This window comes from Plectropomus leopardus, chromosome 8, assembly GCF_008729295.1.
Source record: "Plectropomus leopardus isolate mb chromosome 8, YSFRI_Pleo_2.0, whole genome shotgun sequence".
Classification (NCBI taxonomy): Eukaryota; Metazoa; Chordata; class Actinopteri; order Perciformes; family Serranidae; genus Plectropomus; species Plectropomus leopardus.
Genome location: NC_056470.1, coordinates 13,081,282 through 13,106,821, shown reverse-complemented (window position 1 = coordinate 13,106,821; position 25,540 = coordinate 13,081,282). Strand labels below are relative to the sequence as shown.

At 41.7% G+C, this 25,540-nt stretch overlaps 1 protein-coding gene across 1 annotated transcript in view; it reads left to right on the top strand.

Annotated features, from left to right (window-relative positions):
• The window catches only part of LOC121946406 (histone-lysine N-methyltransferase PRDM16-like), a 129,647-nt gene that overhangs the window by 14,442 nt on the left and 89,665 nt on the right, over window positions 1-25,540 (top strand). The window contains exon 2 of the mRNA XM_042490954.1: window positions 5,383-5,852. Coding sequence (XP_042346888.1) covers window positions 5,383-5,852 — 470 coding nt within the window. The remainder of the gene's footprint in view (window positions 1-5,382; window positions 5,853-25,540) is intronic.

The window sequence follows — 25,540 nt, the reverse complement described above, 5'->3', positions numbered from 1 at the left end:
TGGTGCTTTTACAAGGGGAAACTGTGTGGCGTCCTCGCTCGGAGAGGCTTGCTGGTATTGTAGCTGACCATGCCCCCATTGCTCGCTCACAACTTACAACCACACGCACAAAACACGCACACCAAACACACACCTCCTGCCCTGAATGCTCTCCTCTGGCTCTCTCGTCACATGCTTCCATTTATACGTCATTTTGAATATATAGTACCCTCATGCCACCGTGGAAAAATACACCATTGTACAGTTTTTCACCTCTCGCTCTCACTCACTCTACCTTTGATTTGCGCTCGTTTGATTTTTACAGCTGCCTCTCTCCTCCGCCCCTCCTGTTTTAAAGCAGAGGGTGTTTTTGGGCTCTTTTGTGTGGAAACAGAATCATCAAAGGCCTGCTTAATACAGACGAACAGGTACCAATATCACTCTGTGGCCCAATAATGCAGCTAAGTGGGACCATATTGACGCAATATAGCGGCACAAACAGCGGATTAAGCTCTGGGTTTGAATGCCGCCCCTCGCACACTTATACACACACATGTACGCACAGAGCTCCCACATCAAAATGTTTGGTCATTTATTGCTCAACCAGCTACCCATTTTTCATATCTGTCATGGTCTACACATTCTCCCTCTGCCTTCCTTTTTTTTTTCTTTCGCCAGACGATCTTTTCTCCCCATATTTGGAGCCGGTGCAGAATTTTGCATAGTTTTGCCTTTTCCCTGGATACTGTCTTTTCATCGGTGGCTGCCTTTCTTTTTGAATTGAACCAGATCAATTTACGGCCAGACAAAGATACAGTCTCTGTGTGCGTTGGAGGGGGGAAGGCAGTGAGGGGAAATAGGACGTGTGTGCTTTATGATGGCCATCATTGGCACACACGTCCTATTTCCAGCCCTCTTTTCATGTTATCATAGCCACAGCCGTGGCTCCACTGTACTGCTTGCTCTTTAGCAAAGCATGCACCTGGCTCTGAATGCTCACGCTATTGTTGGCATCCATACTCGCCTGCGGTCTGCACTTCTTTACATTATCTGCATCCCTGTATACAAGCAAAAGTACCTTTAACTACGGTTTCACAGAGATTTCATGATTTGTCTCAATGAAGGCATGACTTCTTGTCTTGCAAGAAATGAGTTGGTCCTTATTCGATGCAGTATTTTTAGGTTCCTTTCCAGAATTTCTGCACGCAGTCAGTGTTGTTTCTTTCTACCGAGTCGACAATACAGCTCAGTCTATACGCCACAAGGCACATGTGTTTGTGTGCGTCCAGGCAGACGGCAGAAAATGACTCCAGATCTCTATCTTTCTGCATTTAAGTCTAGAGTGCTCTGATTAAACACAACCACAGAACAATTTGCCTGTTGTAAGGCCCTACGATTAAACCGCTGATTTTCAGCACCATGTCAAGTTATTTTGCCATGGCAACACTGATTACAATGTTATCAGTATTTCTTTTTTTTCTTTAGTATTTTTATGTTTTTAATCTTGAGTCTTTAAAGGATATACAGTGAGATTTTGTCTTTAATGGCTCGTGTTATGTGCTTGTGTTTTGTTATATTTGACTTTGTTAAATGTGTATTTTAGAGGTTATAAATGTCATATCTATGTCATATCTTGTAATTTCACCATGACATGCAGTAATTACGAGATATCATCTTTACCTACAACACCATCTGATCTCTTGCACATGTGTTTAGAGTCCAAGAACAGCTCCTGCAGTTGCAAACAGATGTGTGTTTGTTTGATAGCCTGCATCTGTGTTCATACGTGCCCTAAAATCTTTGTTATTGCAAGGCATGCTACAAAGCAAAGAGCTCCGTTTATGGCACGCATTTACAATTTATCAAATAAATGGGATGCCTTCATGTGGCCTGGGCCCGGCTCTCAGGCAGAGCAGCGTAGTTTTCCACTGGAATAACAGCCGCTGAACAAGCAGCCCATTGTAGCCGCAGCCAGCACCGGGACCCCCAAGGTGCGAATTAATGATTGACCCCTGATGTAATCAGGATAAATAGCTCCCCGTAAAAGAGAAAGAGATGGCGAGAGGAACAGAGAGAGAAAGAACAACATAAGGAGCCAGGGAGAGGAAGGCACTATCTGGCCCGGGTGTTTTTTAAGAAGCCCTCGGGGAGACGGACCTAACATCTCTTTCTGGGTCTTTTGAGACCCAGAGCTAACATACAGCTGTTTAAAAGCAACTCAGACGTCAGTTTTTAGACTTTTCGCCTCCTCTTCGTCCTCTTCCTGGCCCCTGTCATTATTATCCTGCTTACTTTTCTCATCTGCACTTTTTTTGGGTGCTGGTCAAACATGGTAAACTTATCTTACAGAGGGGTAGAGAGAGAGAGAGAGAGAGGGAGAGGGGCGAATAATCTCAAACTTGACCATTTTTTTCTCCAGGCAACTTTTTATGAATTAACTAAGTTACAACTGAGAGTTGAACTTGTTTAATATCACACTGCATTTGCAATTTCAGCCTCACTTTACTGCTTCATGTGTCTCGCAAAAGATGTTTTGTTCATTAAAATTCAGGGTTTTTTCTCCTTCTCCTTGTTCCTCAATTACTTGACGTAGTGATCTGTACATTTTTTTTGTGCAGAGAGGCTCTTAAAGTCAAATAGTATTTAATAGATTTTCCGAGGCTGTCTTTCTGCTTGTCAAAATTGCTCTCAGTGGGTCAAGTGCCAGTGAGAGTGGGGGAGTGAAGAGGGAGAGTGAGTGAAAAAAAGAGTGTTTAACAGCCTGAAAACACTTTTGATTGTGCAGAGGGAGCAGCAGATAGGGCTGAGTTATAAAACTTTAATTGATCTGTGAAAAGTGGAAGCTACTGCTGGCTCACTTGTTCCAATGCTTAATTGCGTGCCTGTTTCTGAGCCCCTATGAAACAGTGATCATTAAAAAATGGGTTCTTTTCCAGTCAAAATCACTGGATGACGCAGAATCAGTCATAAAAGACTGGATTTTACTGCTGCAGCTTTATATGATAAGTTTCCCGGATCTGCGTGGACATGCTGCAGGTTTGCCAGGCGCTGAAAAGCCCTTGTCGCATGCTTTCATAGTTTCACATTTCACATTTAAAATGCTCATGTCAGTTTTTTTTTACAAGTTTCACATACCACATCTATCAATGGGAAGAAACCCAAATATTTATCAAAGAACAAAAAACTGATGATGCACTGTATGACGAATGTGCTCTTGAACAATTTCAGTGATTACTTTTTCTTGTTTGGTTTCTCAAATGGCTCATTCAATGTTTCTACACTTAACAGGCCTTACCTTATTAAGCATATACAGAAAGAAAGTTTTGAAATTAGTACCCTCCTAAAACAGAATTAAAACTCATTAATCGTTTTAGTTTAGCTTATCAATGATGCATACCCATGGTATTGTAATTCAATCCACAAACGTTCCTTGTGACCTAATAAACTTTCATGTACTAACAAGCACATTTTTAAAATGTCATGTTGCAGCTCCAGCTAAAATCTGGAAAGCGGTGGCAGGCTTGGCAGCAGGCTAGAAGGAGGCTAACAGAGGGAGAGAGCTTGATTGGAACCACTCCTGCTGTAATTTTGGGCCTAGTTAGCCTGCTGATTGCCAGTCCCTGTGTTTAGATAGTAAAACTGCAGTGGTGCTTTGACTAAAGACACCAGGATCTGTCCACAGAGGGAAAGAAGGGGACACACATAAATGTGCTGAAGCGAACACACACACACACACACACACACACACACACACACACACACACACACACACAAACAAATAAGAGCAGACTATGAGTGAGTATGGAACCTTTATCCTTTTTACTGACTGAAGTGTATTAGTAGAGGACAGCAAAGTCCTTGTGTAGTTGCTTGTGTTCAACATCTGAGAAGTTTGGATATTTTGTAAATAAAATAAATTCTTTCAATTTTCTTATTCCTCGAAATAAGATGTTGAGGGGAAAAAAGTATTGTCTTGGTATCAGTATAAAAACCCAGGTTTCATTTTAACACATGATGTTCATGATGTGGCATATGGTTAAAAAAATCAGCAGTTCAAAATCTCTTATACCGCACACATAGAAGTTTGTTTTTTTCCAGTTTGATGAAAGAAAAAGATCCTATAGGTTTCTGTGATAAGAAGATTTCTCAAAATGGTGACTTACCTCAAAATAAAACGTTCTTGAAGTAATAACTTACTTTTCCTAAAATTATGTCTTAAGTATTTCACAATAATAAGAAACTTTCTCAAAATAATTTAGTTATCCCAAAATAATCTGTAAGCAAAGAGAAACATTCTTAAAATAGTAAGTTAGTATCTCAGAATAATCAAATAGTTTTTTTTTGTTACTTTTCAAAAGAATGAAAAACAATAAATTCTCAAAACGACCTCAATATTTCTCAAAATTAGTACATCAAAAATTGATACTAAGTCATTTTTCTAGAAAGTTTCTTATCATTTTAAGGAATTGTATATTTGAAAAAAAAAAAAAGAATTATATCTCAAAATTATAAGCCAAAGTCATTTTAAGTGACCTGATTATTTTGAGAAAATTAGTCATTATTTCAGTAAAGTTTGTCCTTATAATTACTTGCAAACTATTCCATCAAACTGGCAAAAATGGGCTTCCATACAACCCAAACATTTTCTGTCCACAAAAAAAAATCTAACAGATTTGGAGAAATGGGATGAAACTTAAAGCCACATGTTATGTACATCTACACACACACACACACACACACACACACACACACACATACACACTCACACACTTGCGGTGCTCAACATCATTTTCAGCCACGTTGAATGGTGGAATCCTTGAGTGCAGACACAATCATATTGCCAATCTCTGGATGTGACAATAATGCTTGGTGACGAGGCCAAGCAGGTCAGTGATAGACGCAACGATTATTTGTAAGATGAGTCCTGGCTGAAAACAGTAACTGTGATGGAACTGAGAACTTTTCCCATCGAGGACTTGGCTAACCTAAAGCTTCTTCTGTTCATCTGTCTGGCGCTCCTCATTTGGCCTCTGGAAAATCTGTGAACTCAGCATCTCGTAGCTGTAGGCTATCAGATGGATAGGTATTCTTTTCTGAGGACCCCCAAATTCTTTCATCGCAGAGTGGTTTTCTAACAGTTTAGAGATTTGGATGTTGAAGTGGAGTGGGTTTTTTTGTGATTTGGGGTCAAGAAGTCATTGGAAGTAAAGAGTCTGCTGAGGGTGGAGATGTGTTTTGAGTATACTAATTTAGATTTGGCTGGGTAAAGCGGGGCATTTCTCTTTTCTTAACATGCTGACGACAAAATCCATGACTTCCATGATGTAATCTACTAAAAAATCACGTTATGTCACACCTCCTCTACCTGCCTGATAACAATTGTCTCTGTGTTTCGTCTCATAGATGACAGTGAGCCAGTGGACAGTATGTATGACACAGAGGCCGACCTCCCGGGCTTAGCAGGCGGAGGTGGTGCCGACAGCCCAGAAGACGACGCAGAAGACGGCGTCATCAACATGTCCCCCCTGCCCTCACCAACTCCTTCCCATCCAAACAACAACCACCACCACCTGCTACACCCCCACATCTACGCCACCCACCACCACCATCACCACCACCTTCACAACAGCAGCAACAGCAGCAGCAATGACCAGGACTTCACCACACCCAAGGAGGGCTCGCCATACGAGGCACCTGTCTACATTCCTGACGACATTCCCATCCCCAGCGAACTGGAGCTGCGGGAGTCCTCTGTGCCCGGTGCTGGCCTGGGTGTTTGGGCCAAGACCCGAATTGGTGCCGGCGAGAGGTTTGGTCTGCACAGCACGCTGCATCATGAGGCCACGGGCAAAGATGGCTCCTTCGGATGGGAGGTAGGAACCAGCCAATCTTCTTTGTATTTTTCTGGTTATTTACATTTTTCAATTCCTTCATTTCACTGTCTTCTATCACTTCTGACATATTTTGTGGTGCAAATAAGCAGTGCGATATGACATGAAAGAGTGATAGAGGCAATGACGCAACACTGATGAGGGTAAGTGAATGAACGAGCTGCTCTTCATTCATTCACATTTCCAGCCATCACTGTTTATCCACGGGCGATCTCATCATCAGCAAAGATGCCCATTCCATTTGCATCCCCTGTGTGATTGGACCTCATCTTTGATCACACACACACACACACACACACAAACACACTAGTCCAGAATTCTAGCAGCACAGCGATGTCAGATGGAAAAATCTGGCTGATTAGTGGAGGTATCAGCTTTTCTGGGCGTCGGTCCGAGCGAGCACACTCATTTGGTCACGCTACCCGATATGGAAATGGAAGAAGCATGGCCCAATGCGGTGGCGGCATATTGAACTATTAATTTTCATTTCAACATGACATTAGAGGATATTGAAGTTGCTTCAGTAAGCTCATTAGGAGAAAAAAAAGAAACTCCCGATCTCTGTCTCTCCTGCTCTCACTCTCTGTCTCCCGTTCCTTTTTCGCATGCGCCTAATCAGAGATGAATTATACTGGCCTGCTTTTCATTTCACTGACTCCTTGACTCTTCATTTTTGGGAGGTCAGTCATTCACATAGTCTTAACATTACATTTGTTTGTAATAAGAAATAGAGACCCTGACAAGTTAATCATTGGAGCACCATGTTGGAGAGGGCACGATGTGCTTGAATTAGACACAGCCAGCTGATGAACACAGTTACAAGTTTATAAAATGTTAGATATGGACCAATAGGCCATGCAGTAATTTTGATTCCTAATTTTAGTTTCTAGTAACTGTGCATTTAGAAGATGATTAAAAAAACAACTTTTTACACATTTGAAGAAATATTTAATGCTGAACTTTAGCATTTTTCAAGTTAAAGTTTAGCATGCTGGACACCTTGAACTGATGAGATAAACTGTTCATATCAGCTTGTAGAGTTTGAACAGACTTTATCAGAAAATCGCACATGCATAAATTTGGCAATTGTTTTCACAATTTCTCTTGAGAAAATATGTGTGAATACAGTGTAAAACTGTAAATATAATATCTCTGGAAAAACTTTTAAAAGTATTGTTGCAAATTTCTCATTGACAAGATTTAAAGAAATTCCTTAATGGGTTCAGTGTGAAGAACTCCTGGTGGTTTCCCCCAAAGCCTCCATTTCTCTTTTCACCCTGTTTTCTTCCTAACAGATGTAGGAGCATGCAGGCGATTAGAGCACACAGGCACACGCTTTGTGGCTGTGTGCCAGGCTGAACGTTTTCCTTTTAAAAGTTCATATTATGGCTAGCCATTCGGGGTGCAAAGGGCACCTTTCCAAAAGCTACACTCTCCCCGAAGCTCTCATGTTTTCTCTCAGTTTTCCTCCTCCTTCCTCTTTTCTCCCCAGACACCCTGACTAATGCATATTCATCAGCTAAGCTTTAGCTCTCTGGCTTGGAGGAAAAAAAGGCCACCTTCAGCTCCAAAGAGATACATTTACACATGTGTGCTCACAGAAATGTACGGGGATATACACACCTCTGTGAAAAGAGATAGATTCAACATGTTATTGCACTTTAAGGATGTCTTTTTGGAGGCACTTTAAGATGGCATTTGAAGTGAAGTTTATTAAGCTACACTACAGTATGTACATGAACCCAGTCCAGATTCTACCACTGACTTTGAAACATTTTTTGGTGTTTTGGAGATATTTTGGAAATTTTGTTTGTTAGCATTTTATCAGTCTGGGTACCATGTTGCTGTTCTCCTGAGGTCAATTTTGTTTCTCCTCAAGGTAAAATCCTTGGCCTTTGCCTCCAAACATGTAAGAGGGGAACGATTGATCCATCTTCTCTTCATCATCTTCCTGAATGGTCTTTGGAGGACTCACTCTGGGTTAGGGTGTATTATTTTTTTAAGATATCCTGTCTGGTTTGGGGCTGGAAGCCTTCGGGGGCTCTCCTCTCCCAGACTCTTATCACAGATAGTCATAACAGTCGGCCTGTTGATAGTCATCAACAGACTCCCCTAGGAGTCCCGTACAGCCCCTTTCCCCATCAACCCCTCTACTCATCTACTGCCTCTGGTCTTAGACAAATAGACAAGTGAGGGAGCGACAGAAGTATGGCTGAGTGAAGAAAGATGTTAAAAGGAACCGGAGAGAAACAAATCTTAATGGGGATGGATAGTGTAAGAAGAGGATGCAAAAAAACATATTTCTGACTGCTCCAGAAACATGGGGGGAGTCTAATACTCTTCATGGAAATTCTGTGAATGTGTTTTACAACAGTCCCCTGCCAAAACAGGGGGATGTGTTATTAGAGATAATAAGTGAAGTCATCTGAGATCTCCATGGTGTAAATGTGATCATATCTAACCAAGGCCTCACACATTTTGTCTCAGGGCTTCTTGGTGGGAAGACAAAATTGGATTAAGTGCTAAATCAAGTTATCAGGGTGATTAGTGTAAGTGTGCTTCCATTTTATAATAAATTGTAATATATAATATTGCTGACGGTGGATGGAACCCCCCCCCCAAATGCTCCTAAAAGCTAAACAGCTTAATGTATCTCTGGATGGCCACTTTATTTCAATTTGACTGCATTAGGTTAAAGGGACAGTTTGGAATTTTTTGAACTGGGATTGAATGAGGTACTCATAGTCAGTGTTATACCTAAAGTCAGTAATGGTTGGGATGCCCCCAGTTTGGAGAAGCAGGCAGGAGTTCTGCCACTGAAGCTAAGCAATGTACCTATGTGGACAGTGGCAGTAGCAAAATGTATTTTAGCCACCTAAAAAGAATCAGTATTAGGTCAGATATTACTCCTGCTTGCTTCTCCAAAGTCGAGATGTTCAGACCACCATCCACTCATGGTAATAGACTGATTATGAATAAGTACCTCATACAATCCCACTTCAAAAGATTTGAACTATCCCTTTAAAATCCGAGGTTGTAGACTAAACTGTACTTGTAGCCCTATAATCCTTAAAAAACAAGAAATCACCAAAATTGTAGTGACAGGGCTTTTTCTCATCAACAATGATATATTTCATCTGAAGTCGTACACTTAAATCCAAAACACTTTAACTACACTGACTGCATTTTTGTGGATTTTTTACTAAGACTGGCAATAACTCATTATGTTGGCTTTGCGAGCACCGCGGTCTACCAATGAAGCCAAACAGCTATAACAATCACATGGCGGACGCTGTGGTGCTTTCTGGATATCTGAGTGGAAGTGTAGATCGTGTAGAGAAACGGAGAGACTAAGAGAAATAAAGAGTGAAAGAATAGCAGTGAGGGAAAGAGGAAGGCAGAGAGGAAGCCTACTATTGTCTGTCCTGGGGCGCTGGGGACTGGAAGAAGTGTTAACTCAGATTCATTTCAGCGAGACGGACAGCTCAATCTAAGAGCTGCTTTGCTGCAGGCCATGGCCATTCTCTTCTGTCTCAGACTCCCTCTCTGGGCCAGCACCGAGTCATCCATTTAAAAACCATTATGCTCCCCCTTTAGCACAACATGATAGAACGCCAGGGCCCCAGGTCTACCGTATGTGTGTGTGTGTCTCGGCGGTTGTGTGTGTAGGGCTGCCAACCCCTCAGGATAGGAAGGCCTGAGCAAGCAGAGTGAGGCAAGGCCCTTAGAGAGTCCGGTGTGGGGATCTGCTGTCAGAGTGACTGCTGCTATTATCTGGCCGGTAGATTGGCCCGACTTGCCTATTGATAGAGACATGTCACCGTACAATGGCTGGAGGTATTGTGCTCTGTGCTCTGACTGGCATTGAATGGACTCACTGATCTAACTCCCTGGAGTATTCAGATGGCAGGAGAGAGGGCAACACATTGGAGGATGTGTTTGGAGGAAGCAGTGCATGTTAAAAGTAACAAATTTACAGCAATATTAAATCCTTCCCCGCAGTAACGACTTTGACTTTGATCTCTAGAGCAAAACACAATACAGTCAAGTTTCTTAGTTATGTATGTATTTAGAACATTCGTGAAGCAAACAAACCAAACCCTTTCGAAGTGATATTAATGGTGTTTACCCTCACTTCTCCTTACCTTGTGACCACTGGGCGTGATCTTGCACCTCTGAATCATGGCTTTTGACACTCCTGTAGCACCTTTTAGCTCACTATCTTTTGTTTCTCCAGCTTGTGTGTGTGCTATCCCACAAAGTTCTCACTTGAAGGACAACGCACATCAGGCGATGCAACCCACACTCACCAACTATGAGAACATGGTGTCACTTTACGTACAAAAATAGGTGTCTGTTGTCTGTTTCAAACATTGTAAACCTCACTGCCTTTATACTTCCTTGCATCCTTTATGATAGCATAAATACAGCCAACTGATGGTACGAGAGGTCAGAATCAGAAGTTTCACACAACAACAACAAATGAAGTGATGATGGAGAAGGTTGTGATAATGTACCTTTTAATGGAGGCAGCCTTGCAGATGGTAGTGGACTATGACGCTGGTAAATACATCACAACATGTGGACAGAGAATTATTTTCACTATGTAATTCATTTGTTCCATTCTGCCATTTTTCAAATGTCTTCAACAAATGTCTTCAATCGTGAGAAAATCATATCATGAACCCAGTATCATGAATCGTATCGAATCGTGAGTTGAATCGTTACATCCCTAGTCTTTTTCCTACGGTTGCATCTTGCTTGAACTACATTACACAGCCCCTGCGAACTCCGGTTATACTGCTCTGTTTGTTCCTCATTTGTACGTTTTCAGAAAATGTGCACAAATATTGGATGAAATGAGCGCAAAGTACGGACAGAATGCTGTTTGTCTTCATGCACGTATCTAGTGAGTATAGTTGCACCCGTAAATTATTTACTTGCTGCTAAACTTGTTATATTATTATTATATTCTGCCATAGTCTGTGGTTTGTAAAATGTAAATGTCACACAGCACAATACTTCATGGTATGGTGTACTCAGAGGCATGATAAGGGGGATATAAGAAGGACATATGCATTTTGATTTTAGGGATGTGCATTGATGTAGATCCTTTGGACAAGGTCAACACAAATGCTTTCACACACAAAAACATGGATCATTTAGTCAATGTCAGCCCTGTAGCCATATTTGTCTCTTTGCAGCAGTGGACCTTGGGATGACTTTGTTGCCTGGCAAACTTCTATTTCTCTGTCCCTCATTCTTTTTGTGTTTACTTTTTGTGGGGTGATTTTCCATATCAGTATCATTCATCCAGTGATGTGTGGAAAGAGGCGAAAAGTATGCTAGCTCTTCTGTTTACCCTGGTATTGACTTAGTGATAGGCTAAGACGTCTGGCGGGCACTCTCATGTCGCCAAGGTCCTACGTGACAGATACCCATCCAGCCATGGCATCATGAATCTCCCTCACCCTCAGTCAGGCACTAAATCTCTAGCCTGACAGCTTGCTTTTCACACTGACACCTTGCTTCTTTTGTTCTCCACCTAATCGCTGAGTTAAACTAACGTCCTTGTCTCCAAACTTAAAGGAGAAGAAGTCCTGGCGCACCCTGACACTTATCTGTCCTGACCCACCTCTCGCCTCCTGAAGTGTTTGCTTGCCTTTTGTGTTTTGCCTGAGGAGGGCGGATGGCCAAGTTCTTATGCTGTGAGATATCCCTATAGGGCATTCAAGGTGCAGCTTGGAACTTGTCTGATCTGTTTGCCTTCTACAGAAAAGTGTTCTTTATCTTGATGTTTGGCCCTAAGGTGACTGGTACCGAACTGATAGCGCAGAAACTCCCTGGGACTGCCAGGAGACAGTAGTCACACTGAGTGAATGGATAGTATGAGACAGAGAGAGAAAGAGAGGGAGCGAGATAACGAGAGATAGAGTTGTTTCGTGCTTGATTTGACTAATGTGCTTTCCAGTGTTCTCACGGTGTCAGTCATGTTCTGCCGCTTCCATTATGAGTGTTGGTTAAGGTCAGAGTAAGTCAGCTTTCACCAGTCATAACACAGCGAACCTTGATCTTATACGAATCCATTTCATCAGCCATTTTTAGACATTCTGTCTTAACATTACTCCGAGTTAACTTGAACCCCGACTGTGTGCACTATTGTATAGCATGAGTGAAGCGCTTCACGTAAATGGGGTCATTATCATGTCTTTTAGTAATCAAATCAGGACCATGCTCTGATGAGCATGGCCTTGAGCCGAGAGTACTTCTTATAGCCACTTAACAGGAAAAACAGCAGGCCTTCATAGTTGACCTCCTCAGATCTAGTTTCATTGAAAAGTAGAGGATAATTGTATATTAGAGGGACAGTTCACCTAGATTGTAAGACCCCCCCCAACCCACTCTCTGAAAAAAAAAAAAACACTTTGCCACTTAGCTCTTGTACTATCTACTTAGGGAGTCAGTTTTGAGATATCCAACAGTGAGACTTATGCTGCCAATCCTATACAACTGAGATATATAGTCAATATAATTTGTGCAAAACACATGAAAGTTGTGATAAAAACAAATCTCTCCAAACATGGATGCATAAAACTGAAGCTGTCTGCATAGTTAACGACCAGACATCATACAGAAACACGTTTTGTGATTTGGATGAACAGTCCCTTTAAAGGTATTCTATGCGGGATTGATGGTTACTGTTTTTAAAGCGTTCGCCATTAAAGGTTAAATTAAAAGCCAACCAAATTTACCAGATTCAATGTCATTTGGGGTTTTTAGTTGCTTTATTTGCTTTTTATTGGCGCTGTTTCTCTTGGGTGCTGGTTGGTTGCTCAAAATATCCCATATTTTGATTTGATGATTAACTGAAACATTATGTTTTAGAAGAGTAAATATATGAGGATCACATAGATGCAAGGCTCTCAGAAAACAGCACCAAAAGCAGCAAAAATTAACGCCTGCACACTTACTTTGTATCTGGCTAACATTTTTAGAAGGGTGGTTGGACTGTATTTTTGTATTCATGATTTCTTCTGTTTCGTCTCCAACTTAATACAATATATTTGAAAACATAGATGATCTTTACTGATATATTGAATAATGAATTTGATCAAATGTTTTATAAATAAGGATTTTGGATTAATTTTTTGCCTGTGCTTCATTGAATTGTTTATTGCCAATTGTTTTATCACCCTTGGCAGTTAAGATTAAACCACACCTGACATCACTGAGCTTGACAGTCTATTGGTGTATGTCATATATAAATAAAGGTGTGGTTTCTTCTTTTCAGACTTTTGGCATGATGAAAATCCAGGATCCAATTAAACTTTTGTGGTATGAAGTGTGCAGGTGTTATGTTTCTTCAGTTTAACTGACAGGATCCACAATTTTTACTGCTACATTGAGGCACAGATGATGTTCTACATACATGAAATACACTGACTTTAGATCAGTGGTGTGATGAAAAAAACATGTTTTAACACAAGGAATCTTTCGACCTCTTTTAATGGTTAAAATTGTGAATATATACTGTATATTGAAAGCTAACTGCATGTTTTTCGTTATTGATATATGAAATTATGTGTTAAGGTAAGGAGTTACTTTGGCACATGTGCTTATACTCCCACAATGTAATGAAAGGGATATCAAACCTGTGGTTTCTAATAACAGTATTGACCAACAGTGCGCGGTTTTCTGTCATCATTATTTGACTTTGACAGAAACCCCAAGTTTACACATGGAGCAAAAACACCAGAGAGAGAGCATAACACCACAAGTCTCGGGCCTGGGTGCTGTAATATCTTCCATTCACGTTCATTTTATGTAGGTTTTAAACATGCCATTAGCCAATTTAATCCAATTTTCCCAGCTTTCGGAGCACTCCAGTGGAACAGATTCCATCTAATATTAAACATATGGTTGTCGTTGCCCCTAGAAACACTGCAGCAGCACTGGGCTTTTTTAAGAAGCTGTTAAAGACAAGCCTCCTGTGTCCCAGTGCAAAACGTTGTCAATTATCTTCAATGAACACGGTAATTGATAACGAGGAAGCAGGGCAGCAAATTAAATGTCAGATTTGATTAGAAGCCTGATACCTTATCATTTGTTCATAACTCGTTACCAACATCTGTTAATTAGTTAATAAATTAATCTGCAGGGCACAGATGAGAGGTGCGCAGGCTCCCGAGGAAGTACACGGGGCAAAGTCATCCATCTTTGAAGAGAGTGGAACTCGACAAATATTGTCCCCTGGATTTGGGCTGTTATTATTTGGGCATTGGTTTCAGACCTCAGCCACTCCAACCAGTCATTCTCAATGGGACCTCTTGTTTGCCTGAATAACCCCCCGACAGTCTCCTCACGCATCTCCACCACAATGCTATCCTTTATTGCAGGAGGTTTCTCTTAGCAGGCGTCTTTTAAACATTAATTTAAAAACCCTCACACTGGTCCATCAGTCCTCTGTGGTGAGGTGCAGGTAAATCCTTTCCAGCCCCACTCTCTTACTCTGTGTATCTTGTGAAACCCCATCGTTCATCGTTGCCCTGATGAATAGTCCCATCAGTTAGAGCTTCAGGGCAGCAGCAGACAATGACACTGCTCTTTGCTACAGCGGAAGATGATGACATTTGTCAAATGCTGTTTATATTGGTGATTAGATTTATGCTGTTATGTAGACATACCCTTTTCCACCTTCCCTGCTTGTGCTGCTCGGCTGATATTCATAAATTAGTCATGAACAAGGCTCATCTTATCTCTGTCATATCCTGTCAAATATCAGTGTTATAGGTGTGGGCCCGCCAGTGCCAGGAGTTTTGTTAGTCACAGATCACTGCTTCTTTCTTCCATTTTCACTCACTTTCCCTTTCTTCCTTGTTTTAAATCTCAATCCCTTGTGCTGCTTAACATTTCTGTGACTCAAGCAGGAGGTGGTGACCTATTAATCAGGTTCCCGTGGCTGTTGTGATTGCCATTTTCCATAATCAGATACACAACACGGCCTAAAAGCCTTGGCTGTAGAGCAACTGCTTTTCGTTAACTCCTTACAGTTCATGTGCCGTGCTGTAGACCTCAGTCCATGAGAAGTGAGCCCAGGAGGAAACTGGAGCGCAAGACTGTGCCTTTTAATTACTTTTTATTAGGTATAAGGACTAACATTTCGGCACAGTGTGTGTCTTTGTCAGAGTACAAAGAGCGTTTAAAACCCTCATCAGCATATGATTGGTTCTGGAAGGAGAGGGAGGACTCACACTAACCAATCATCTTAAAATAGGTAGAAAATTTCAGGTAAACCTTACATTCTCTGTTTTTTCACAAGTTTATCTTGTTTTTTAAAACCTCCACATAAATACAATACCATTGCACTGTATGTTTAAGTGTGTATATACTGTAGTAATGTGGTTCCACCCGATCATGGACAGGCATAAAAAACGTACATTACCACACGCGCACACGTCCACATAAACATAAAGAGACACAGGCAGGCAAGCAGGAAAAAGACATTCTCCCATGTTATTCTTTCCTCGACTCGGTCATTTAGAATAACAGGGTAGAGTGAGAAGCTAAGCACGATGACGACATCAGATCTAAAAACAGTGTTGAATTGTTAAAGTGTCGAACACGCTGGGACGTCTTTACTTTGGAAAGCCTCCGGAATCGCTCGGGTGATTTTTGCTCATTTTCTCCACCACTGTCATCGGGAGCAAGACCCGAAGTCTTGTCTGCATGAGACAACAAAGAGGTTTTGACAGAGTCAAGATTTGTAGAGGTGCACTTATATGTGTGTGTGTGTGTGTGTGTGTGTGTGTGTGTGTGTGTGTGTGTGTGTGTGTGTGTGTGTGTGTGTGTGTGTGTGTGTGTGTGTGTGTGTGTGTGTGTGTGTGTGTCGGTATATCTGTGCGCACACATATGTCCACATTTCTGTCTGTTAATCATCTAGGGCACCAGGCCGCCATCCACATAATCCTAAATCTGTCAAATTTCCCCAACTAAAACAGGATCTCACCAGGAGTTTGGTGTAATATCTTAATTTAGTAGTGCTTGTGTCAAGATGATAAATACCAGTTTAAACAGATGTTTCCCAGACATTTTATTTATGAGATATCATTGCCTCATTCACTTGTGTTTGCATTATTCTGCACACTAATCATTGTGACGTTGTATTTTGGAGTTTAATGGCTGTTGTTAAGCATTAGTGCAGCAGTTGTTGATTTTGATGCTTCTTATTTTAATCATCAGTAGGGGCTCAGTGAGTTTACTGCTTCAAAAAAAAGTTTACTAGGGTTTTGATTTGTGAAGTTTAAAGATGGCTTAGAAAATGTCAGCATGGAAGTCTTTGAAAGTTAATTCTTTAAACACAACTCAAGAATTACATAACTTATTAAGCAAGTGAAGACATCTGTGCAGCTTGTTTTACTTTGCCACTACAGCTGTCACCAAAATGTTTATTTACATGGAGGTGTAAAAGAGACTTTTTATTTATTTATTTGTTGTAGAGGGATTGATATTCAGTCGCTGTTAACAAATACAAGAGAGAGAGCCGTGTGAAATATGAGGGGCGTCTACACTGACATTCACTTTAACTGAAAAAGAAACTAAGTCAAATTAAAGCCAGCTTTTGTCAAAATACAATTTGCAGTGTCAGAAATGTCACAAATCAATCAATCTTAGCCCTCACTTTATTCTCACCATGAAGAACAATTACCTGACTATTAGTCTGGGTGTCCAGAAATGAAGGGAAATAATTTGAGTTCTCCAAAGCTTCTTGGTGGTCAGAGCGGTGCACTGCAAGCCTCTCAGTCATTCTGTCCTCTATAGACGTCATATGATTCTGCTCTGTGTCACTCTTTCTGGAGAGGAGGTGAGCTGATATGGGTGCAGCTGGTACGCAGCGGTACCCAGCATGCCACCTGGTACCACAGAAGAAAGAAAAAAAACTGAAAAATACTCTCTGAGACTCTTAGGCCTATAGCCATGTGATAGAGATGTTATGCCAAACAACAGAACAAAAGCATTGTCATGTTTTGTATGAGTATGAGTGTAAGTGCAATATGGCAAATTTTACTTGCAGAATATTCATGTTACAATTATTGGTTTACAGGATTTGGCATCACAAGAAAATCTTACTATTGTCTTTATTTATGTACACTTTTTTTCTGACAAAATCTGTAAGTTTATGCCATTTTTCCTCATTTAATAGCTGGGATCAAATACTGGACACACAAATTTATAATGAACCTCTTAATATGTCATTTTTTCTGCTGTTATTTTATTGAGTGTGTCTGGTGTCAAAGCGTGCTCCCCTCTGCTGGCCAGCAGCTCACAATACCACTTTCTAAACAAGTTCGAAGGCTTTTCATGTTGTTTATTTAGGGAGGGAGAGAGAGACAGACATTCTAGTACAACTGTAGAAAAACATATAAGTGTACGGTGCAAGAACATACTCTTAAAAACACAGTACACACACTTGAACTACCCATGCAGATCAAACTGTACCTTTATGCAACTTTCTTCTTTTCCTGTGAAAAGGGGAATGCGTGTCAGGCGTCATCATCACTTTCTGTTTTTGTACCACTTTCCATATCCTATTTTCTCTTTTTACCCCTTTTCCAGCACACTTGCACATGTTCTCTCTCTCTCTCTCTCACACACACACACACACACACACACACACACACACACACACACACACACACACACAGTCCTCTCTCTAGCATTCACGTGATGGATCACCACAGATCCTTCCGAGCATCCCTCACAGGCTCCTGTGTTCAGCTGTTCTTCTATACAAACACATAACAATGCTTGCAAAGAGCAGACTCTGTTTTTTTTTCTAATATATTGTCAAGTGTCTGTGATTTAGACATTATGCGCTTTCAAAATTTTCTCAAAATTTATTGCATATGCTTTAATTATGCCCAGATCACAGACTCAAATCTTTTCTTTTGTGATTCATTGATTTTTTGACCTCCTCTCTCAATCGTATGTGCCCTTCCTCCCTATTTCTCCTTTCCTTCTTTTCTTTTTGCTCCCTCCTCCTCTTTTCTTGGCCTCCGGGGTCCCAGTGCTTCTAATTCGGCCTTATCAGTGAAGTAATTTAGCTGCCACAGCTTGGGTTTCTGTTGCGCGGCGAGCGGCCCCATTGTCCTGCCCTGCTGTTGCTGAGATAAACCCTCAGATTGAACAAAGTCCGCGCTGACCTTTACAAACTCCCAAATCTCGCTCTGCACACCCCTCCAACAGAGATTCTCTCTGCCTCCAGCTCTTTTCTGAGGGCGGGGAGGGAGGAGGCTTGGGGCACATCAAGTGGGACGGAGAAGGCCAATGAGTGTGTGTGAAAGAGTGAGAGTGTGTGGGGTCAGGGTGGATTGAGTGAGCGTGAGATGGACAGGGGAGAGGGATTAAGATGGCTGACTGAGCCTATCTATATTTTCAATGGCACTCCGCTCTGAGAGGGAGGCCGAGGAGGAAAAAGTGCACTGCAAGCAAAGCATTCAAGTGAGCGTTTTTCTGTCTCCTTCAGACAGACTGCAAGAGACGGCTTTTGTAGGCCACATTCTCTGACCTTCCTGCCTTCAAGCCAGAAAAATGATTTCTCTGACGTCAAAGAGACAGTTTGTCGGAGTTCCTCGTACTTGCTGTTCATGTCCCTGAAACAGCTCATTGAGAGAATCCTGACAAAAGCACCTTTGAACCCCTCGTCTTACCTCCTTTGTTATCTATCATGTCCTTCATTCCTTGGCAGAAGGCCTAAGAGGAGTCTGTCGGGATTGTTGCTTTGACACACAGTGAAAACGACTAGAGAGGAACGGTTGAAGCCAAGTGGCTGAGGAAGGGGTTGGATTGGGTGGGGGTCGTTGCCGTGCCGGGGAGGTTTGGGGCACAATGCAACAGGAGTACCCTCTCCATTGTGAACCACTGTCATCTTTCAGAAGCCACTCGACTAGCTCTCCACGCCGCAAATCCTCTCGGCTCTCTGTTCCAGCCGTATGTCGGTCAGGCAGGGAACCTCATCAAAAGGTCTTGGAGTTGGGGATTGACACAGAGTGGGTGGAGGGAGGCAGGATGGTGGAGAAGAGGGGAGGAAAGCAGTACTGTTAGCGTTTGAGTCAGGGTGGTGGTGTATGCATGTGGGTGGGGGTGATGTGGCGATGGACAGTGGTTTTAGGTGTGGGCTTCAGTGTCAGTGATGGAGGGAATCTGCACTGCTCTATCCGTTGGTCAGGGTGGCCCTGTGTTCATCCCTCCATCCATCCCTCCTCCCTTCCACCTCCCCCCGCCCACCACCACCTGCCTGCAAGCCACCACCAGTGTTCCCAGGGAGATGAGCGCCACGGAGAAGAAGGCCCACAAGGGATTAACTTTTCACATGGCTGGGAGTCCTCGTCTCAAAAGACCTGACAACCCCAGACGGCTTGATTAAAAAAGAAAAGAAGAGAAGAGAAGAGGAAAGGAGGGAGGGAGGGCACAGGAGGAGGAGAAGAGGGGGAATTCTTCACATGATGGCCCTGAGAGAGGGATTTTGGATATTGGGTGTCTTTTTTTCCCTTCGTCCAAAGCCCCCATGTCTTGGTTGAGAATGAGCAAATTGTTCCTCCTGTTCTCTCGGCAGTCCATGTGTTGCGTGGCCTAAAGATGTGGGTGGGCACCAGCTCACATTGTTGACTCCTCACAGGAAATGTAGAGATGTTCTCTTACGTAAATGCAAAAAAAATGGCGAAAGTTATGGCTTTTGATTCCACTTTTCATCTGCTTTTTTCCTTTGGATGCCAACTCCATCATAGGCCCAGAATCAGTCATTGACTCCAATTTTCTACAATGTGTATTATTTATTAATCTGTCAGTGTGTTATCAAAAGCCCCCTGTTGTTCTGTGTATGTCCGCATTGCGTTACAGTCAAGGAAGACATTGGCAGAGAGAGTCGGCGAACCGTTGCCGGCTTAAAGTTCTAGTGTTCAAGTGGCAAGGCGCCCTATTTCCCCTCACTCTATCCCAGATAAATTGGGCCTCTCAGGTTTGTCTGTGAGAAAGAGAGGACAAAAATCAAAACAAACGCTCCCACTGAAGTGAAGATGGGAGTAGGGGTTGGCTTTCCTCTCTGGCTAGCGGATCAGCAACTCAACCTAGCGGGACAGCGGGCCACTTAATACCTCCCATCTTGTCCAGGTAACAGAGTGGACCGACAGGGGGGTCAGGGAAGGTAGCAGGGTATCGTCTTACAGATCACCACTCACCCTCTGGCTTCCTCCGCATGGCTCACTTACCCTCTTCTCATCTCCGCTGCTGGGACACACTCACCCTCTCTTCCCACACCCCTTAGTGAGGACACAAACATCCATTGAGAAAGTTTTTCGTGGATGTTTACATGCCGTTCTCCTCTAAAGGTCCACTGAGATGAACCAAAATCTATGTGAATGGCATGCTTCAGATTTTTGCTCTAATTGCCAGGCAAATAAAGAAACACCAGAATCAGGTATTTGATATTAGTTAATCTGAGTGCAACTTAGTTGATTTCCATTGGTATATGTGCTTAAGGTGAGAACAAGGCAATAGGTATAACACACAGAAGGATGGAATTCGGGGAGAAAGATCAGTACAAGCAAAAAAAAAAAAAAAAAAGAAGAAATGGAAGAAAGTCATGTTCAGTTAACAACTAGAATTGAAAAAGGAAATATGAGAGCATAAAATACAACCACAGTAATTAGAAAAAACAAAGTCTGCTAAGTCTGTTAAGTAACTTCTGTTGTCAACACTGGTGGTGCAAAGGACAAGAAATGCCATATCCAAGGGTTGACTAACATACTCAATTAACCCTAATATCAGCCCAGATTTCTCATTAATCATGCTGCTTTCCCACCATCTGGCCCCAGACTCTAAGGAGGCTCTGAACCTATTTGCTGTGCACTTGACCTTGCTGATGGACCCCAGGGAACACAGGAGTTGATTTCTGTCCTCCAGGATGTTTTAGGCCGTCTTCCTGGTCTGCTGGTTAAATAAATGAACTCATAGAAAGATGAACAGAGCTCGTGTAGTTATGCTATAACCCACAGGTGGCTTGTGTTGTTCACTCGAGGAAAACACAAATCAGCATACAGAATAAATGAGGGACAATACACACAGTAGATATCAAGTGAAGGATAAGAAACACATTAAACTGTGATAACTTGCAAAGCTATCAGTGCCAGTTGTGCTAAATTATTTAGTCAGTTGTGTGATTGTCAAGGAAAATAACAATTGTGATGATGGATTTATTGTTTAAGTCATTTATTTTAAAAAAGAAGCCAAACAGTCAGTGATTACAGCCACTCACGTGAATATTTGCAGCTTGTCTCCATTAGGCCCATGTATCACTGTATTTTGAAATCTCTCTGTGTGTTTAACCAAATAGTTTGAAGATCACACCTTGTGCTATGGAAAATTATCTAAAAATGACTTTTTTTTCTGACATTTTATACAGTAAACAAATAAATGCTCAACATCAAACAGGGACATGGATGGAATCTTCCGACGATACTCTGCATTCAGGTTGTCTATATTGGTGCACGTCTCCCAAAAGATTACGCATTCAGACGAAACAGGGCAGAACCACTAAAACGCGTAGAGGCAGTGTAATATAGTTTAAGAAAGATATGACAGTAGAAAACTTTGAAGACTCTTTAAAAATGTTGAAAAAGACTGAATTACTAATACAGTGAAAATAACTCTCTGTCCACATATTGGGATGTATTAAATGGCTTCATAGACCACAACTGTCTACAATGCTGCCTCTATTAAGAGGTTCATTATTACAACTTCCTCCACCATCATGTTTGTTGTCATCAGAAACTTTCGGCATTTTTTTTGGCATTGCAGCCATCTTGCTTATTTGGAGCCAGAAATGACCATATTTGGATGAGAAGCTGCAGTGAGAGGTGGATCTGACTAAGAAGCCAATGACACTTCATTGCCTCTCACTCATAGCTGCCACCCCCGTACAGTTGTCATGAATGTTAAAATTAGCTACAGAGACCATAACCTTTTTTTTTTGCAACGAATCTGTAGGCATGTTTATTTCTGCTTTAAATTTAGGCATTTTAACATGGGCGTGTGTGGGGATTGACTTTGTTTTGGAGTCAGCCTCAACTTTCTAGTCAATGAAGTGTGGTTTTTGGCTGTTTATTTTTCAGCCGCTGAGGTTGTTGCTTGATCTATGCCAACATAAAGGATGCATGGAAGAATGTGAACAGTGAAGGTTAAAACACTTAAAATGAAGTACAAGGATGAAATCTATTTTTGTTCGTAAAGTGGAGTTTAAATGAGGCTTAAATGGATTGCATTTGTATTGTATTTTTCAACATTAACAGACAAAAGGCTTTACAGTTATGTTAACTGATAATAAAAACAAAAGTTCGTTTCAGCCTTAGTGTCAAAGTTGAAAGGGAGCAGATGAAGCAAACCCGTGTTGTGAACTTGCAGCTTTCATTTTTGTTAGAAGTTAGAAGACTAAAGAAGTTAGTCGTGATACCTTTGTGATATCATAAAGACAGGTTATGGAAGTCTTGGTCAGTATTTTAAACGACATCCAGTTTCACCACAAACTGCACAGAGTATTATGTGACAAAAAAGCATATGGAGTATGTGATCTCAAATAATAACTACTCAAAGTTTGGAACCCTGCTAGTCCTGAAGTGACAAAAGTGACAGAACTGATATGATATACTGACTCATATTCTTTTGACCCTCACTCTAAATAGTATCCAATCAGTATTTCTTTGTCTGAGTACTCCTTCGCCGCGGCACAGCTATCATTATGTGACTCATTTAGGCCATCACAGGTAAGCCCACATCAGAGTGTGCTGGTGGCTTTTAATGGGAAGTGGAGTTCTTTTTACTGTAATACATGCTGAAGGATCTGGGGCTAATGTGACCCCTATAGTTTGGCGCTGCATTAGTGCCAGAAGACCCAGCAGTGAGCCTTTAACCTGGGGACGACAGGGCCATGATTATGTTCACCGCAGGGTAGGCTTGGCCAGAGGACGCTCAGCTATACACACAAAGGGACACGCGTACAATGACACATGTGGACACCGGGGCAATTATTGCCCCTTTTTTTCCCCACAAATGAGTAACATTTTCAGTCATTTTCATGTATTAACAGAGATTCGTTCATAGATTTCATAAAATTCAACATTTTCTGTTTTGTCTTCAAAGATCCACAGAAAACTAGTGTTGCATCGATGTGAATGGGATTGAATTTTTCTTCCTTTTAAAAGGCCAATTTCACCCAAATGATTCTTTGTAGTGCTCAAAGAATTGAGAGGTTTACATTTAAATTTTTAACAGAAACATATTTTTCCAAAAATACTGTAAAGCAAGGTCTTCATGTTATTAGGACATTGTCTTTTTAAATATGATTTTTGAATGCTGTGAGCAATGCTGTGATTCCATTCATTTCTATTACATTAGGGTGTAGGCAGAAATGTTCATCATGGATATGTTTTTTATTTATTTATTTTTTTAAACAGGCGAAGTCACCCATTAATACATGCATTGATTTTAACCATTGAATCTGAATAAGCCAGTACGTAAGCACACATCATGCACATACACACATATAAAATGTCAGGTTCAAACAAAACAGGCACACTTATTCTGACTGTCCCATTTCCCTCCTCACTACTATATCAGCTCTACAGTTACCATGTTTACAGTCTCCATTCACTTACTGACTCTTTCTCTCACTGTCTCTTTTGCACACACACACACACACACACACACACGCAAGTAGCATGCACACTTGCGCACACACACACACGATCCAGTCGTATTTCAAGATAATTCTCTCTCCTCTCGCTCCTGTTGTCTCAGTATCCTGAGCCACTAGACACTGAATGGACCACAGGGAAAGCCGATCTCACGGACACATATTCACACACACACACACACACAAAACTGCGTGTGGTCCCACCATTTCAGTCCTCACCGTGTTTTCTAATGCTTCATCAGGTCCGAAGGTCAGGGTTTTGGTCTTAAGACTAATCTTTTAAATTCCTCACTGTTTCAGTTCCTTTTGTCTCATCAGAAGTCACCTGCTCACCTTTATCGCTTTCACTTCTACTCTTTCTTTTTCTCAAGTTCTCACCTCTGTGTGACGACAAAAGGTTAGGTTGTTTTCTTTCCCATCTTTCTCTCTGTCTCTCCTTCTCTTTCTTCCTTCATTTCCTTTACTCCCTTTGCATAATTCAAATCAGAATCCCCATGTGAGCACCTTGCTCTTGACCTAGCTTAGAAAGCTCCTGATTGCTTTAATAGCAGTCCTTGGACCTGGAAGGTGGGCGTCTTTAAGGAACTCTGGTAAGAACGGTATGTGTGTGTGCAGTCTGTGTACAACCGAAGGGTGGTTGATTAGAACTGACCTCAAGAGTGCCAGGAGAAAAAGAAGTACAAATATGCAAAGTGGACGTGTGCGCTTGCATAATTGGGGCAGAGAGGAGTGCAGAGAGGTCAAGTAGAACAAATGGTCAGCGGAGTGAATTCAAAGTCTATAAAAAAACACGCAAACACTCACCACATATATATGTTTAAAGGAGCACTGGTCACTTTGAGGTTAGAGAAGTGAGGCTGTGATGGAAAAAGTTGCCAGTTCCACTCCCCAGTCAGGGATGGCAAACAGTAGAGGCCTGTGGTTTGTAGAGGGAAGCTCCCAGATGGAAATGAGTGTAAGCGTGTGAAGCATAACATTACTGAGAAAGAGCTTATGTGCTCCGTCGGCTTACCCTTGGCAAGTAAGATTTAAAATATCAGTTGGCGCACACAAAAGTATAAATGCGAGGCGGCGTGTTTTGCCGAAGAGGCACAAATGTGCACAAGGCTAAGTCCTTCAACAGTGGGATTGCCCTAGCATTAGCCAAAGTCAGGAGCTCCAAAGTAAGGCCAGCTAAGGTTGGGGTGAGGCCTGGCAAACCCAAAGATTGAGTCTGAATTAGGCGCACCATTCAAAGCGACTGAAAGGAGTTCCTGAGCCTCCTATTCTCTACCAGCAAATTGGGAGGAAATCTGGCTATTGTGCAGAGTTTTGAAGAGGCTGGTGCTGGGGAGGGGGTGCACACTGTGCTTACCTATAGATGAGAGTGGAGACAAAGGATCCTGGGACATCCAGGAGAGGCTTTGAAATCCCTCTTGGTTGGAGACGGAGGCAGCCTGGAGTAGCTCCTGGTGTAGAAAAGGTCAACAGTGCTCCATCAGCATAGACAACAAGTGGATGGAGATTTTATTTAAGAATTTGGAGGGATGGAAAACATCTGACAGATGCTTTATGAAAGCAAACGCACAGTAGTTTTGGTCCTTTTTTGCATATGTTGAGGCAGATTTTAAAGTGTAACTCCAATCCCAAACTTAAAGGTTTCTATATTTGTACCCATGAGTAGATTTGTTGTTCAGAGAGGAAATTCAGCAATCCAAAAATAGATATCACAACAATACAGATTTAAAAGACATTAAAACAAAATGCATTAAAACAAGTATAATCTATTTAAAAAATCTCATAGTATAAGAACAGTATAAGAACTCCTATCACATACTTGTAATTTTAGTATTAAACATTAACTGTAGGCTTAAAATGTGACCAGTGAAAGTTGTCAGTCCCCCCCATTTTCCGCACAATTTGTCTGAGGAAAAAAAGTTTCAATGTA